This window comes from Heterodontus francisci, chromosome 18 (assembly GCF_036365525.1).
Source record: "Heterodontus francisci isolate sHetFra1 chromosome 18, sHetFra1.hap1, whole genome shotgun sequence".
NCBI lineage: Eukaryota > Metazoa > Chordata > Chondrichthyes > Heterodontiformes > Heterodontidae > Heterodontus > Heterodontus francisci.
Genome location: NC_090388.1, coordinates 16,573,078 through 16,591,422, shown reverse-complemented (window position 1 = coordinate 16,591,422; position 18,345 = coordinate 16,573,078). Strand labels below are relative to the sequence as shown.

At 41.8% G+C, this 18,345-nt stretch overlaps 1 protein-coding gene across 10 annotated transcripts in view; it reads left to right on the top strand.

The window, feature by feature from the left end:
• Positions 1 to 18,345, top strand: part of LOC137379478 (ubiquitin carboxyl-terminal hydrolase 15-like) — a 146,580-nt gene that overhangs the window by 93,952 nt on the left and 34,283 nt on the right. For 8 of the 10 annotated variants that reach the window (XM_068050356.1, XM_068050355.1, XM_068050354.1 and 5 more), the window contains 5 exons: positions 6,401 to 6,574; positions 8,271 to 8,429; positions 9,466 to 9,690; positions 13,083 to 13,166; positions 13,255 to 13,349. In XM_068050356.1, coding sequence (XP_067906457.1) covers positions 6,401 to 6,574; positions 8,271 to 8,429; positions 9,466 to 9,690; positions 13,083 to 13,166; positions 13,255 to 13,349 — 737 coding nt within the window. Of the gene's footprint in view, positions 1 to 6,400; positions 6,575 to 8,270; positions 8,430 to 8,580; positions 8,711 to 9,465; positions 9,691 to 10,380; positions 10,468 to 13,082; positions 13,167 to 13,254; positions 13,350 to 18,345 lie in introns of those variants that run through there. The other 2 variants (XR_010976821.1, XM_068050362.1) reach the window with 2 other exon arrangements.

Below are 18,345 nucleotides of genomic sequence, written 5' to 3'. Positions count from 1 at the left end.
TCAGTAAAACCATGTTGACTTGTTCTAATCATACTGTGCTTTTCTAAGTGCGTTAAGTCTTCCTTAATAATAGATTCCAGCATTTTCCCAATGACTGATAGGCTAGCTGGCCTGTAGTTCCCTGTTTTCTTACACTGCTTTTCAAGAAAAGAGGGAGTAACATTTGCCAACTTCCAATCTGATGGGACCGTTCCCGAATCTAAGGAATTTTCGAAAATCATAGCAAGCATCAACTATCGCTGCAGCTATCTTTTAGAACCCGAGGATGTAGGCCATCAGGTCCTGGAGATTTGTCAGATTTTAGTCCCTTAAGTTTGTCCAATACTTTTTCTCTTAATTTCCTTACTTTTTAGCCCCTGGGTTACTCCCTATTTCTGGTATGTAACTTGTGTCTTCTATCATGAAGACAGACACAAAATATTTGTTCAATGCCTGTGTAGAATTCCCTATAATTTCTCCTGTCTTTGCTTCCAAGGGACCAACGTTTACTTGAGCTAATCTCTTCCTTTTAATATACCTATAACAGCTCTTACAATCTGTTTTTGTGTTACTGGCAAGCTTACTCTCATTCTATTTTTTTCCTCCTTTATCAACTTTTTTGGTGGCCCTTTTGCTGGTTTCTAAAACGCTGCCAATCCTCAGACCTGTTACTCTTTTTTGTAACTTTGTAAGCCTTTTCTTTCAATCTAATACTAGCCTTAACTCGCTGAGTGAACCACGGATGGGTCTTTCTGGCTGAGTTTTTGTTTTTTAAAGGAATGTATTTTTGTTGAACATTGTGAATTATTTTTCAGGCTGCATTTGCTGACAATGCTACCACTAGGTGGCGCTGTACTGGCACATGCGCCAGTACCACTAAAATGTCACAGTCGGCGGCGTTCAGGCAGCTGCCAGGACTAAAGATGGCACTGCTCAAATAATCACAGCAAGGCAACGTAAACCCATGGTAGCACACAATGGCCGGAGAGAGAGCGGGGGGGGGTGGGGGGAGCAGAGAAATGGGTGGGGTGGTGGGGAAGTGGGCAATGAGCAGCCGGAGTGAGCGGGCGGGGTGGGGGGAGCAGAGAGTGAGTGGCCTGCAGTCAGTAGCCGGGGGGGGGGGGGGGGGTGCTCTCTTTACACTCCTCCACCCCCCCCCCCACCCCCGTCCCAATCCCACTCTCTTCTCGCTTTTCCATGTTATGTGATGGCGTCATCGGCACATGCGCCAACCAGTCCTGGCAATGTGGAACGCCGCGCAGAGAGCAGGAGCCCATTTGCGCATGTGTGTAGCTTGACGCAGTCTGATGACGTCTGCGGCCGGCTGCGTTGTCAAGAATCACTTTGTTCTTTAAAGGTTTCCCACTGTTCATTTACTGCCATAACCTTTAGTCTATTTACCCAATTTACCTTAGCCAGTTCTCCCGTCATGCCTATGTAATTGGCTTTGTTTAAGTTTAAGATTCTTGTTTGTGATTGGAGCATTTCACTTGCAAACTTAACATGAAATTTAATGGTATTATGATCACTGTTTCCCAGTGGATCTTTTACTATGACATTGCTCATTAACCCTGCTTCATTACACAATACTAAATCTAAGGTAGCTTTGTCCCCAGTTGGCTCCACAATATATTGCTTCAAGAAACTGTCCCGAGAACATTCTACGAACTCGTTTTCTAGATCACTGCTGCCAATTTCATTGTCCCAGTCTTTATGCAGATGAAAGTCCCCCACAATTATTACATTGCCTTTGTTACAAGCTCCAATAATTTCTTGTTTAATGCTCTGTCCAATGGTTTAACTGCTGTTAGGGGGCCTATAAACTAGTCCCACCAGTGTTTTCTGATTCTTACTAGTCCTTATTTCCACCCATATTGATTCTACTTCATCATCTGAGGCCAGATCTTTTCTCACTAATGCTCTTATGTCATCCTTTACCATCAGTGCTACCCCTCCTCCTATTCTGTCTGTCTTTCTGAAATATTGTGTACCCTGGAATATTTATTTCGCAACCTTGATCACCATGTAGCCATGTCTCTGTGATGGCGTTTAGATCTAAATCATGTACCTCTATTTGTGCCACTAATTTATCTGTCTTATTGCAGATGCTTTGCGCATTCGGATATAGAACCTTTAATTTCATTTGTTTGTTTTCTATCTACTCTCTTGCCTTCTCTCTAAACTATCACATCTTCCCTCATTTGATCCCTCACCCCCACTATTTAATTTAAAGCCCTCGCTACTGCCCTAGTTATACGACAGAACACTGGTCCCAGCACGGTTCAGCTGTAGACCGTCCCAACGGTACAGTTCCCACTTTCCCAAGTACTGGTGCTAATGCCCCATGAATCGAAACCCATTTCTCCCACACCAATCTTTGAGCCACGCATTTAACTAATCTCATTGACCCGATGCCAATTTGCTCGTGGCTCAGGTAATTACCCAGAAACTATTACCTTTGAGGTTCTGCTTTTTATTTTAGCCCCTAGCTGCTCATACTCCCTATGCAGAACCTCTTTCCTGGTCCTATCTATGTCATTGGTACCCATGTGGACCATGACAACTGGATCCTCCCCCTCCCACTGCAAGTTCCTCTCATGCCCCAAGCAGATGTCCTGAACCCTGGCACCAGGCAGGCAACACCATCTTCTGGACTCTAGCTCTTGGCTGCAGAGAACGGTGTCTATCCTCCTGACTATACCGTCCCCCACTACAACTACATTCCTATTTACTCCCCTTGCTTGAATAGCTTCCTATATCACGGTGCCATGGTCAGTTTGCTCATCCACCCTGCAGCCCTCACTCTCATCCATACAAGTTGAAAGAACCTCAAACCTGTTGGACAGTTGCAAAGGCTGAGCCTCCTCCACTTCTGCCTTCACAATCCACTTACCTGCCTTACTCCCAGTCACATTCTCCTTTCCCTGACCACTAACCAAATCAGAAGACCTATCCTATGGGGTGTGACTGCCTCCTGGCCAAAGTATCCAATAACTTTCCTCCTCCCTGTTGCCTTGCAAGTTCTCCCTGTGACCGCGTGGGTTTTCGCCGGGTGCTCCGGTTTCCTCCCACAGCCAAAGACTTGCAGGTTGATAAGTAAATTGGCCATTGTAAATTCAGTTCATTAATAACAATCTGGAATTGAAAGCTAGTTTCAGTAATGATGCCATGAAGCTATCATCGATTGTCATTAAAAAGCCATCTGGTTCACTAATGTCCTTGAGGGAAAGAAATCTGCCATCCTTACCTCATCTGGCCTATATGTGACTCCAGACCCACATCAATGTGGTTGACTCATCTGCTCTCTGAAATGACCCAGCAAGCCACTCAGTTGTTAAGGGCAATTAGGGATGGACAACAAATGCTGGCCTTGCTGGTGATGCCCATATTCCATGAACGGAAAAAAAAAACTAATTTTTAGTAGTATTTCCTCTTTCTTTGTTTAAACATCCTTTAGACTCCTGTTCTAGAATTCTTTTTATTCCTTTGCCATCAATATCCTCTTTACATTATTCTTTCCTGTGCTCTCCTTCCCTGTTTTTACATTTAGACTGCTTACATTTCTTGTAGATCCCTCTCCCATCTTACGAGTTTAAAGCCTTTGCCGCCACCCTATTTACCCTATCTGCTAGGACACGGATCCCATCCCAGTTCAGGTGGAGCCCACCCCATCAGAGCAGCTCCTTCCTGTTCCAGAACTGATGCCAGTGCTCCGTGAAAAGCCTCTTTCCCACACCAGCCCTTTAGCCACATGTTAATTCTCCTGATCTGTCTGCTCCTATGTTAATTTGCATGTGGCTCAGGCAATAATTATTGCCCTCAAGATCCTGTTTTTTTAATTTAGAGCCTAATTCCTGATGATCTTTCAGCAGGACTTGTTCCTGCCTTTGTAGTTTGTTCAAACATGGACTACAACAACTGGATTTACCCCCTCCGTTTCCATGTTCCTCTCCAGCTGCCGTGAGGTATCCCTTACCCTGGTACTGGGTAGGCAACAAACACTTCAGGATTATTGCTCTTGGCTGCAGAGGCCACTGTCTATCCCTTAATTATAGAGTCTCCTAGTGCTGTTAAGTAGGGAGTTCCAGGATTTTGACTCAACAAGAATGAAGCAACTGTGATATGTTTCCAAGTTAGGATGCTGTTGTGGCTTGGAGGGAACTTGGAGGAGGTGGTGGTGTTTCCATACGCCTGCTGCCCTTGTCCATCTAGGTGATGGAGGTTGCGGGTTCGGGAGCTGCTGTCGCAGAAACTTCGGCAAGCTGCTGCAGTGCATCTTGTAGGTGGTACAGGCTGGTGGTGAATGGGGTGTCAAGCAAGCAGGTTTATTTTGTCCTGGATGATCTCGAGCTTCTTGAGCATTGTTGGAGCTGCACTCATCCAGGCAAGTAGGCAGTATTCCTTTGCACTCCTAACCTAACCACACCTACAAAATGATGGAACCTTCAAGGACATCTTTCCTTCCTCTCACTCCTCCCTGACTGTCAAAGCAAATTTTCTCTCAAATACCCTTGCTCATTATTCTACCTGGCTGCTCTTCTGACATCTTTCATGTGATTTTGATTGCATGCAAGGTATTCATTCATCTCTTACACCAGGGTCCCAAATATTCATTCCACACAAGACTGCAATTTACATGTACTTTCTTTAAGACCTGCAGCAATTCAAGAAGGAGACTTACCTCCACCTCCTCAAGGGAAATTAAGGATGAGCAATCTTGTTCATGTTGGGAGACCAATTACAGATTGGATGACGGTTTTGTTCAGTCCTGAAGTGTGATCCTAACTTTGCCACGGCTCATCGTGATCTGTTTTCATTCTAACTTTGACCTTTTCACCTTTTGCCCTCGTACTCTTCCATCAAGCTGACCCAAGCTTCAGGAAGAACTTTGTCTTTCTCCTGGGCATTCTACAACCCTCTGGCCTGAACATTGATTTTTGTAACTTCAAACCTTTGTGAGCTCCTCTGTTTTCTTGCCCATTTCACCTAACTTTCACCTTTTTAAAAAAAAAAATTAATTAAATACCTAACTGAAGACTTTCATCATATAGTTTTCACCTCTTTCCAGCGTTTTTTAAAAAATACATAAATTGCAGAACATTTAGCTCTCTGTGACTGGGCGTGAGCATGGCTAACTCGATGTTTACCTGTTCTTTTCTGATCCTATGCATGGCTCATTTAGCTTTTGAGTTTACAGTTCTCACTGAGGATCTACATCTAAAACCTTAACCCGTTCTTTCTCTTTACAGATGTTGACTGACTTCTATATTTCTGTTTTTATTTCTTACTTCATCACTTGTGGGTTGTTGACTTAGGTTGCCTGCTGGATTTTTCTGTCCATGTTAAATAAAAATCCAGGGAATATGCTCTCCCTGCAAAGCCATGTTTTATTACAGATTATGAAGCTTGGCAGTTTGACTGAAATATGATGCATTGGTGTTGAGTCTAAATGTCTCATTGTCCGTCATGCAATCAGAAGGCGTTATTAAAGGGGAGCTAATCTCCAGTGATCAGATTTTTTGCTTTCCTCGCCCTTCATTGAGTTAAATCTTCCCTCTAGCGTTTTACTTTATGTTCAGTTACTTAGGCCATCTGGTTTGTCAAACATCAGAGATATGTTTACAGTAATTAAATGGAGAGAACAAATAAACACAATAAGCAACTTTGCCTCCTTAAATCTGGTTGATATAGCAACTGTTTCACAGTGAATAGAATTATTTGGTTGTGCTTTTCATTTCCACTACACATTGCATCTTTTGGCTTGTTAGTATTCCATTTGCTCCTACTTTGGAGAACAATTAAGAAATGCTCAGTGGTCAATATTTGTAAATGTGAATTAAACTCTCAATTGAAAATTGTGGCTCACCTGTCCTTATTGGCTGCAAGCTGAGAAAGAGCAATGTATGGTAGTGGAGAAGGTTGTCCAGGGTACTGTTATACTGTTATTGAGCAATTGTGTTGCTTTTATCTCCGATCATAGCTCGAGCATCCCCAGCAAAGGCTTTTCTTCCTACCCCAGTACAATTATCCCTCTGGACTCCACCAAGGATCTGTCCTTGGGCACCACCCCCCCCCCCCCCACCCCCCGGCTTTCTTGGCTACATGCTGCCCCTTGGCAACTTAATCTAGAGCCAGCTCAAATTCCTCTTCTCATCGATTCAGATTATGCTTTTCTGTCTGTGCTCAGGTTACATCTCAACACACTACTTAAATACTGGGTACACTGCTGTTTTCACTTATTAGTCGTCCAACCTCTTACAGTGATTGTCATATAGGTGCTTTTTTGCCATGTATTCTACAAAACTGTTGGGTCATTTAGCAATGGTCTATTTTATCTTGGAAATTCAGGGTAACTAATTGGTCAACCCGATGCCATTAGTTTATTTGCTACTTTATAAAAGTTAATCTGATTTTTTTTTAGTGTTTAAGTAACACCCCACCACTGACAGAATACTTCCTGTCTGATGAGTACATGGATGAGTTAAATCATGACAACCTACTGGGAATGAAAGGAGAAATAGCTAATGCTTACGCAGATCTCATCAAACAGATGTGGTCAGGAAAATATAGCTATGTTACACCAAGGGCATTTAAGGTATGTATTAAAATATTATAGATGAAATAAAGTCTTGAATGTAGCCATATGAAGTTAACTTTTCAATATAATGGAGTTTCGCACTGAATGGAAAGTTTAATGCAATGTATTTTAAGAGAGTTATTTCGATGCCAAGTGAGGAGGCACAGCCTTTTATTTTGTACTTTGGTCCCAAAGAAACAATATAATTCTGTTTGAACCTTCTTTTTGTTCGAAGCATCTGATGGTCCTTCTGTAGTGATGTTGTTTATCCTTTATTCCTGTTTATCCTTGCAATCATGCCATGGCATAGAAGTGGGAAAAGGTTTAATTTTATATGTCAATTGTTTTTTCAACAGAAAAATTGATAGATTTGTAGTTTAAAAAAAAAAATGATCTGGCCTCATTTCTTATAAACTTCTTCTTTACCACATGCTTTACATGCCATGAGATTATAATCCAGCTTGATAGATTCTGAAGATGCCACATGCTAACAAAGAGCATCAAAGTGTCATTAAGATGTCGCAGATCGGCAATGATTCCAATTACTGTGTCCTATCAAGCCCCGGACCTCACTTCAGCACTACAAATGCACAGGACTAATTTAAAAATTCTCCTTCCGTGCATAGTATCAAGTGTATATCCGAGCTGGGCTGTGGTTGTATGATACACGCCTTGGAATTGAACATACAATGTTACATCAAGACGAGCTAGCACCTCTATAGCCGTCTGCACCAGTATCTCCCAAAGGCTTTAGACACTGTAAAATGCAGCAATCCGTTAGTAATAGTTAATGCGCACAGTGGTGTCAAATGCTCAAACATGAGGCTGAGACTTGCCATGTTTGCCTTAGATTCAGAAAATACACCTGTCTGTGTGAAATGACTTGGACTGTTAACTATGTCTCCGTGTTATTCATAAGATCTTGCCAGGAGGTGGGGGTCTCCAAAGATGCTGTTTGCCTCTCTGGACAACCATCAGCTCCTGTATTTCTGACCAGTATTCGAGGCTGTGTTGGTATGACAGCCAGAATGTGTGCTTTCCTGGACACAGATTTTCTGTATATTTTTCTCCTCATCCCACAAGTACCTCAAAACGTACAAAAACATATTTGTATCTCTTTAATAGGCACCTCAAATTGAGTTTCTCTTAATCATGGGATCTCTTCTCTTATCTGGGTATCAAATATTGCATCTGAACCAAACTACCCTGATTTGTGGCCTGATTGTTGAAAGGCAGTGTCAGATCAAGGTGTCTTAACCTCGGTGGTCGATGCCTTGATTACTTCCAGCAAACAATCCACCATTACAGCTTAAAACACAAAATGGCACTGGTGTTTTGTTCTGTTAGTTCCTCCTCGTCATGACCCACATTTGAAGAAAAATAATAAAAGTATATTGCAAAAGGACAGGGATATGGAATTGAAGTCAGCAGCTTGAACTCAAACAGCCACAATGGGCCTGACTGTTTCTATTATTTCTCTGATTTCAATGTTCTGGAGTATCCCAGCACCTGTTCAGCATTGGAGTTCACTGTGTAGTTAGTTTAGCCTTGCGAGATTTATGTGCACTTGATGTCTCATTTCATGCTGGGTATTTGGAAATTATGTTCACATCACCCTTCCTTGTCTCCAGTTAAGTTCTTGCTGCAGTTTTTCACTTTTGTGTGACCATTGTAATTGGGTGGTTAGCAGTTTATATTTGTTCTCTCGTTTTAGACGCAAGTGGGTCGATTTGCTCCTCAGTTTTCTGGCTATCAGCAACAGGACTCTCAAGAATTGCTTGCCTTTCTTCTTGATGGGTTACATGAAGATTTAAATAGGATTAGAAAAAAGCCATATATTCAGTTGAAAGATGCAGAAGGGCGACCTGATGAGGTACAAACAATTGCAATTCTTTTTCATCTTTTAAAGAGAAGCTGTGCTTAATGCTTATATTGTTGAAGGTGAACTGTGTTCTCTGGAGAAGTGCTTTCAATGTGAAATATTCTCCTGCCCCATTCACTTCATTGTTAAAATTGGTGTTTAGGGCTCCAAAGTGATGGTAAAGCATCAGTGCCAACTCGGACTAGTTAGCCTCTGATCCCACAGTGAGAGCTTTTCGTTAACAGACCCAAAACGCATGTCAGCAGAGTGGCTTTCTTTTGGCTAAGCGAATGGTAGGTTCCCAGCAAGATTCAACAATTGTAAATGTAGTTCTACCTCCTTGCAGGTAGGAGATTAAATAAACTGTATGAAAAAATAAAAAGTACATTATATTAACGGTTGTTCGATCCCCTCTACACCCCCCCCCCCCTCCACCCAAAACCGAGTGATTCCATTTGCATGCTTTATCAATTTTTATTCATATGACCCTGAAAGTTAATTGCATGAACCTCATGAAACAATGGTGTATGTTTCAGGTTGCCCATATCATATGTCTATCAAAATTATGTTTCTGATACAATCCGAAGATTCTTGTTGTCTGGCATTTGTTGCTACAACTGCTGACATTCTGCTATAAAATGTTGATATGTTGAGTGTAGTGATGGGATTTGTAATACACGTAGAATGTAAACCGGCATCAGGGTAATTTTGAAAAATTCCATGGAACAAAAACTGTTCTCTTTCATGGATGCATTTAAGGTGAACCTGGATAAGTACAAGAAATAAGGAATAGAAGGTTCTGCTGATAGGATTAGATGAAGTAGAGTGGGAGGAGGCTCGTTTGGCGCATAAATGCCAGCATAAACCAGTTGGGCTGAATGGCCGGCTGTGTTCTAAGTTCTATGTAATATAGAAAGTCCCAGTTTAGTTATTTTTGGTCAAATTTTATTCCCAGAGGGAAGTGCTCACTTGTCAAGTAGTCAATCATAGATGACTAAGTGCTGCTTTATGCTCTGAAACCTGTCTCATTTTGTTTTCTTTTTTGAAGGTGGTTGCTAAGGAGGCCTGGGAAAATCACAGGAAACGGAATGATTCTATCATTGTTGATATTTTTCATGGTCTTTTTAAATCTACTCTTGTTTGCCCTGAATGTTCGAAGGTTTCTGTGACATTTGACCCATTTTGTTATTTAACACTTCCTTTACCTTTGAAAAAAGAACGCACTTTGGAAGTTTTCCTCGTTAGAATGGAACCACTCACCAAGCCTATGCAGGTATGCGAAGCATAGTTTAACACTCAAATTGAACTGGAGAGCAAGTTTGAGAGCCATTTAATCATTGTGGTTGCAGTTTTTTTTTAATACAGACAATAGTCTTTCATCCAAACAACAGATTTAATAACAGCTTGCGTTTATATAGTACTCTTGATGTACAAAATTTCCTGAATTCCTTTACTTAGAAATCAGAGGAGGACAATGAACTTAAGACCCTGGGAGAGAAATTGGAAGAAAGGATTGAACTAAAAGTCAAAAAGTTAGGTTTTGAGAGCAGAGAAGTGCAGAGCTGATAGATTAGTTCGAGATTAGAAACAGAAAGTTCTCCCATTAATCGTGGAGCAAGAGGAGGAGTCGGGAAATGCACAGGAGGCCAGTATCAGAAGACTGAAAAGTGCTGGAATAAGTTGCAGTGGTGAGGAGGAGTGAAGACGTGGTGGAATGTGAAGAGGCAGATGCAGATTGCCATATTTTGAGATCTTTTGACTGTTTAAATGATGTGTTTTCAAGCATAATATATTCACGCAAGTTTAAAAAGTGGGGTGTCTGAGACAATAGGAAGTGAATTAGCTTTGATGTGGTTTCCTCAAAGGCTACAAATAATCAATTTATTAGTTTGTCTCAGTAATCACTAAACACCTGAAACTCATTGTATTGAAAGTCTTTAGTCCTTTTTCTGTCTGTAAACAGCAAGAAGCATGAGACTGATGGACACAAGGCAACCAGACCAGCTAGGTTTGCTAGAGACAGCTAAGAGGGCTTTCGTAAAGGCCAAAGGTGAGAAATACTGGAGGAGTTGGGAGTCTAGGACTAGGCGGCATAGTACAATATTGGTTCTTAATGAATACTTTGCATCTGTCTTCACAAAAGAGGGGGACGATGCAGATATTGTAGTTAAAGAGGAAACGTGTGAAGTATTAGATGTGGTAAACATAGGGAGAGAGGAAGTACTTATGGGATTAGCATCCTTGAAAGTTGATAAATCACCAGGGCCAGATGAAATGTATCGTAGGCTGTTAAAAGAAACAAGAGAGGAAATAGCAGAGGGTCTGACCATCATTTACCAGTCCTCACTGGATACAGATGTGGTGCCGGAGGATTGAAGAATTGTTAACGTTGTATCTCTGTTTAAGAAGGGAGCGAAGGATAGTCCGAATAATTACAGGCCAGTCAGTCTAACCTGAGTAGTGGGCAAATTATTGGAATCTATTCTGAGACAGGATAAACTGTCACTTAGAAAGGCACAGGTTAATCAAGGATAGTCAGCATGGATTTGTTAAGGGAAGATCTTGTTTGACCAACTTGATCTAAATTTTTTAAAGAAGTAACAAGGAAGATAGATGAGGGTAGTGCTGTTGATGTGGTCTATGTGGATTTTAGCAAGGCTTTTGACAAGGTCCTACATGGAAGCCTGGTTTTAAAAAAATTAAATCCCATGGGATCTAGGGAAATGCAGCAAGTTGGATACAAAATTGGCTCAGTGGCAGGAAACAAAGGGTAATTGTTGGCGGCTTTTCAGTGGCATTCCGCAGGGCTCAGTACTGGGTCCCCTGCTTTTTGTGGTGTATATTAACGATTTGGATGTAAATGTAGGGGGCATGATCAAGAAGTTTGCGGATGACAGAAAGCCGTGTGGTAGATAGAAAGGAGGATAGCTGTAGGCTGCAGAAAGATATTGATGGTCTGGTCAGATGGGCAGAAAGTGGCAAATGGAATTCAATTTGGAGAAGTGTGAGGTCATGCATTTGGGGAGGTCAAACAGGGCAAAGGAATACACGATTAATGGGAAAATACTGAGAGGTGTAGAGGAAGTAAGGGACCTTGGAGTGAATGTCCACAGATCCTTGAAGGTAGCAGGACAGGTCGATAAGGTGGTTAAGAAGGCATATGGAATCCTTTCCTTTATTAACTGAGGTATAGCAAACAAGAGCAGGGAGGTTATGCTGGAACTGTCGAACTCATTGGTTAGGCCACAACTTGAATACTGGGTGCACTTCTGGTCACCTCATTACAGAAATAATGTAATTGCACTAGAGAGGGCACAGAGGAGATTTATGAGGATGTTGCCAGGACTGGAAAATTGCAGCTATGAGGAAAGTTTGAATAGGCTGGGGTTGTTTTCCTTGGAACAGAGAAGGATGAGGGGAGATCTAATTGAAATGTACAAAATTTTGAGGGGCCTGGATAGAGTGGATGTGAAGGGTCTATTCACCTTAGCAGAGAGGTCAGTGACGAGGGGGCATAGATTTAAAGTGATTGGTAGAAAATGTAGAGGGGAGATGAGGAAAAACCTTTTCATCCAAAGGGTGGTGATGGTCTGGAATTCACTGTCTGAAAGGGTGGTTGAGACAGAGACCCTAAACTCATTCAAAAGGAGTCTGGAAATGTACCTCGTGCTGTAAGCTGGAGGGTTACGGACTAAATGCTGGAAGGTGGGATTAGAATAGGTGGGTCATTTTTCGGCCGGCACAGACACGATGGGCCAAGTGGCCTCTTTCTGTGTCTTAAACTTTCTATGATTGGAGCCTGAACTTCCAGGAGTAAAATTCGGAAAGGGTGGTAGAAGTTCGGAACTCTCTTCCGCAAATGGCAATTGATACTAGATCAGTTAATTTCGAAATTGAAATTGATAGTTACTCAGTTATTAAAGGATATGAAGCAAAGGCAAGCGTATGAACTTATGTTGCAGATCAGCCGTAATCTCACTGAATAGCGGAACAAGCTCAAGGGGCTAAATAGCCTAGTCCTACGTCTCTGTTTATAAGCCATTTTACGTCACATAAGTCAGCCCACTGTTGTGAAGGTAGAGTAACATTCTTTGGTATTATGCCAAATAAGTTGTACTGTTTTAATTGAGAGTCCAATCAATACTGCCATTTATGTGTATTCTCCTTGCTTTGGAATAAAGCTAACAATCCATTTCTGGCTTCATCTCACCAAATGTTTGCTTCTCCGAGAGATTGAAGCAGTACATGTGTGAAAGGCACAAATATCCAGTCCACGAGGAGGATGACAGGCCAGCAAGGAAAACTTTGGAATAATCATGTCTTCAGGCAGTCTGAAAGTACCAAAGTGGTTAAAGTGTTGACATTAGTAGTAGACTGATTTCATACCTGTGGATAACATTGCAAAGAGGCAGCCTGTAGATAAGCAAGAGGAGGGGGCCACATATAGATCCTTTAGCAGCTTCCAAGAAATCATTACAAGACAAACCGTAAGCGTTGAAATGTAGCTGCATTTGTTGAGGGTAGATATAAAATAGCCCAGGTTATAATGATTGGAATTTGTTTGTTACATTTGAACTTCCACCTGCATGCATTTCACAGAAGCATTTTTGTTGATATTGCTGTATTAAATATCAGTTTAACTAAAGCTCTTCTGCTTTCTTTTAGTATAAAGTAGTTGTTCCTAAAATCGGCATTATTTCAGATCTCTGTGCTGCACTGTCTACTCTGTCAGATGTCCCTGCAGATAAAGTAAGATTTGGAGTTATTCTAATTTTAAACTATGTATTTTTCCTTTTGTCATAATTGTTGACGTAATGTTCTTGTGCTTTGTATTTAGATGGTTGTCACGGATATATACAACCACCGATTCCATAGAATATTTTCAATGGATGAAAACTTGAGTAGCATCATGGAAAGAGATGATATCTTTGTGTAAGTAATTGTGTAACTCAACTTTCTTTTAGTAGTGTTATGACCAGGTGAGCAAGGGGTTTCAGATTCCCTTTTTGCCCCTTCACTGGTTTGACAGCAACAAGGTTTATCTCTTTTAACACAGTGATTTAACTTACAGCCTCAGTGAGCACTTGCTCCTGTTCTAATATATTTGCAAATGAACCAATCAGACAGGTTTTCTTGAGTTTAAACACGAAAGATGTAAGTTTATTAACCTTATCACTCTAAACCTGTTAAAATTACTAAAATATGCAATGCATCCACACTGACATTCACACAAGAGGCACACACACACACGTAAATAAATTACAGAGGGAAAACCCAAAGTTGGGAGGTTGGAGTGGCGTCCTAAATAAAAATGGAATTTAAATACTGAAGTTTAGTCCCAGAGTCCTTAGTTGAAGTTGTAGTTCTGAAGTCCTCGCTGGGCCATGTGCACAATTTGGGCTTGCTTCTCTGGTTCCAGAAGGCAGAAGAGGGGCTTTATCCGTGTCCCCTTAGTTGTTGGCTGTGCTGGGCTGTAGGTTTGCACCTGAGGCTTTGTTGGAACTTTACTAGAGAAAGAGAGAGAGATTGCACATCTCTTCCTGGCTTACAGTTACAGTCTCCTTTTGAGGCACAATTCACAAACTCCCAGAGTTGCACTAGCAGTCATGTGATGTGACCAGCTCTGTTTGAAACAACATCTTCTGGGGTGATCTTTGAAATTCAAGGCTATTCAGACATACTTGGTGGGGGGGTGGTTGGCTCTTTTAATGGGTGTCGATGGCTTTTGACCATCAACATTGACAAAACCATTCTAGGTAATTTAATCAGAGAGCATCCCCATTGTTCTAGCTAGAATGGGTAATCACCTCTGTCTCCAGCCGGCCTTTGGCTTCTCGTATGCAAATTGTGCGTGGCCATCTTAGCAGCTTTGTTCTGCTTTTTTAAAAGTTATTTGTAAAAATGTCTAGTAAAAGTCTCAGGCAAAGTTCCATATGATATTAATATTTCCATTTGGCATGTGGGGTTTCCGTCACAGTAGGTATTGTGGATTGTTTGTTCCAAAACCTAAATCCTGCCTCTAGCAAAATATGCTTAGAAGGGTTTGACTGCACATACATGCACTGAAAGAGAACAACCCTGCAACTATACTGTCGATGTTAATATCTGAATGCTTAGCACATTAGTCTGCAGTTAAGGTTTATTTTAAATATGGTTGCAGACCTAAATGCAGCACTGGATAATAGGGTCTTGAACTGTTAGACAAACTCCAGATGCAGTTGTATACGGAAGCGTGTGTTTCATAATAAGCCGAACCTGTGGTACAGGTAGCCACAGCACACCGCCTTTCATCTCTTTCCCTTTCTAGGGCACCCTGCCCTTTCCTTCTCTTCCCCAGCCACAACTCCGCCTGCCCACAGCCCAGCCTTCAGGATTGTTATACACAGATCAGCACTTCCATTGAAACAGTGGACACACTGATGAAATGTCATCGACCTAAAACGTTAACTCTGCTTCTCTCACCACAGATGCTGCCTGATCTGCAGAGTATTTCCAGCGCTTTGTTTTTATTTCAGATTCCCAGCATCTGCAGTACTTTGCTTTTTTAATTGTTTTTATATAGTGTCTTTTATGTAGTAAAACATCCCAAGGTGCTGGAACAATGATCAAACTTGTATGCAAATATTTGCACTGCTCTTGGGTGATGAGGCAGTTTAAGGATTGGTTGAAACTTGTTTTTACTATTCAGCTGAAGGGCAGACTTATGTCATCACTAAACAACATATATACTCCCTTGCCGTACGCATGACAATAATTGCAACTCTGTCTCAATCTCTCAAGTCCTTTTTCCACACAGCCCTTTACCCCTTAAATACTTCAAAACAAACAAAAATCAATAATGCCGCATCCGGAGGAGTTCACATGCACCTGTGCATAAGGGAGACTTGTATTGCACAGCACCAGAAAGTGGCAAAGAAAATTGTATTTACATAGTGCCTTTCACAAGCTCAGGGCCTCCCAAAGCACTTGAAGTACAGCCAATTAAGTACTTTTGAAGTGTAATCACAGTTGTGGGGAAGGTACAAGCAAGTTATTCTTTCTATTGTTGCATTGATGAATTAATTCATTTTTACAGTATCAGAAATTACTGCTATCATTTTATACTCACAAATTGACAAATTCTAGCAATTCTTCAGATCAGCTGACAGATAATGCCATGACTATTCCACCAGAGGGAGCACAGCAACACACTGCATCAATGCAAGGCTTACATTTATATTGCACCATCTTGCATCTCTTGGTGCTTTCCGTACTATAGTGAGGCGACAGTTTCTTGCAAAAATGACAATCTGTTACAGTCACCCAGGTCCCACATAAAGCAATAAGTTGAATGGCCAGTTAATCTGTTTTAGGGGTGTTTGTTGAGGGGGGAAAGGTTGACCAGATCACCAGGAACACTGCCTCCTCCACTGTAAAAATGCCTTAAGATCATTTAGTGTGCACTTAAACCAACAGAACTGGTAGACAGGACTTTGATTGTAGCTTCTCATCCAAAGGGCAGCACCACTAACAAGGCAGCACTCTTTCAGTACTGCACTTGAGTGTCAGTTCCAAGAGAGGGGCTTGAAGCCACAACCATTTGGCCTATAGGCAAAGGAGCATTACCAACTGAGATAACTGACATTGACGTTTGCAGCAAATATTCATTTTTCGTTCAATTTTTCAAAATTCAGAATAATACATCACTTGTATGGCTTCAGACATACCGATCAAAATCAATTTTATCAAAGCATTTTAATGAAAATGTCTGAAATCTGGAAATGTAGGAAGGTTGGCTAGTGTAATTGTGATTTATTGAAATATTTTTAAGCGCATTGTAATAAAAAGTTTAAGTTATGATATGGCAGGTCAGCTCAACCAAGTGGAATGTATGTCCTCCGGTATGTGGGAAGTCATGAATGCACCAGGTGTCTGAGACAAGCACTTCTGCAGGAAGTGTCACCGGCTGCAGAAGCTTGAGATCCAGGTTTCGGAACACGAGTGGTGGCTGGAGTCACTGTTGTGCATCCGTGAGGCAGAGGACTACGTGGATAGCACATTTAGGGAGGTGGTCACACTGCAGGTTAGGAGCATGCATGCAGAGATGGAATGGGTGACCGCCAGGCAGTCTAAGAGAACCAGGCAGGCAGTGCAGGAGTCCCCGGAGTCTGTCTTGCTTGCTAATCAGTTTTCCATTTTGGATACTGGTGAGCGCGATGGTTCCTCGGGAGTGCAGCCAGAGCAAAGCCCGTGGCATCACAGGTGGCTCAGCTGCATAGGAGAGGAAGAGTGGAAGAGCAATAGTGATGGGGGGTTTGGTAGTCGAGATCAGACGGGTGTTTCTGCAGCAGTAAACGTGACTCCAGGATGGTGTGTTGCCTCCCTGGTGCCAGGGTCAAGGATGTCACCGAGCATTTGCAGGACATCCTTCTGGGGAGGATGAACAGCCAGAGGTCGTGGTCCACATTGGTACCAATGACATAGGTAGAAAGAGGAATGAGGTCATGAAAGCAGATTTTAGGGAGTTTGAAAGGAAATTAAAAAGCAGGACCTCAAGAGCAGTAATCTCAGGATTACTCCCAGTGCCACGTGCTAGTGAGCATAGGAATAGGAGGATTGATCGATTGAACACGTGGCTGGAAAATTGGCGTAGGAGGGAGGGAATCAGATTTCTGAGGTATTGGGACCTGTACAAGATGGTTGGGCTACACCTTAATAGGACCAGAACTAGCATCCTCGCAAGGAGATTTTGCTAGTGCTGTTGGGGAGGGTTTAAACTAGTTTGTCAGGGGGATGAGAACCTGAGGGGTAGCACAAATTGGAAGGAAGTAAAGCTGGTAACAGGAGAAAGAAAAGAAGCAAGTGACATTAGAAGGCAGATGAAACAAAGGCGAGCATCAACTAGGCTTAGAATGCAGAATAATGTCACGAAGACAAGGTTAAGGGCGTTCTACCTGAATGCACGCAGCATTCACAACAAGATAGATGATTTAAGGTAAATGGGTGTGATCTAATTGCCATTACGGAAATGTAACTACAGGGTGACCAAGACTGGGAACTGAATATTCAAGGATATTCAACATTTAGGAAGGACAGGCAAAAAGGAAAAGGAGGTGGTGTTGCGCTGATAAAGGGCGGGATCAGTACAATAGTGAAAGAGGATCTCAGATTGGAAGAACAAAACGTGGAATCTGTTTGGGTGGAGCTAAGAAACAGCAAGGGGCAGCAAACATTGGTGAGAGTTGTTTATAGGCCACCAAACAGCAATAGTAGTAGTGTGGGCATGATATTAATCAGGAGATTAGAGAAGCATATAGCTTGGGTAATACAGTAATCATGGATGACTTCAATCTGCATATAGACTGGGTAGACCTAATGAGCTGTGGAGGCAGAGTTTCTGGAGTGTGTTGGGGATGGTTTTCTAGAGCAGTATGTTGAGGAACCAACTAGAGAACAGACTATTTTAGATCTAGTATTATGTAATGAGTAAGGGCTAATCTTGTGAAAAAACCTTTAGGGGAGTGATCATAGTATGATGACATTTTACATTATGTTTGAAAGTGAGGTAGTTGAATCTGAAATTTGAACAAAGATTATGACGGTATGAGCGGCAAATTGGCTGGGGTGGATTGAGAAAATACATTAAAAGGAATGACAGTACGTAGGCAATGGATAGTCTAAAGAAATAATGTAAGCTAGCAAAAAACATAAAAACGGACTGCAAAAGCTTCTATAGGTACGTAAAAAGGAAACGTTTGACTAAGACAAATGTGGGTCCAGTACAGGCAGAGTCAGGAGAATTTATAATGGGGAATAGAGAAATGGCAGAGAAGCTAAACGATTACTTTGTGTCTGTCTTCACTGAAATCATTCAGAATTAGAGATCCCAGGGATTAGGGAGAATGAGGAATTGAAGGAAATTAGTATTTGTAAGAAGGTTGTATTGGAG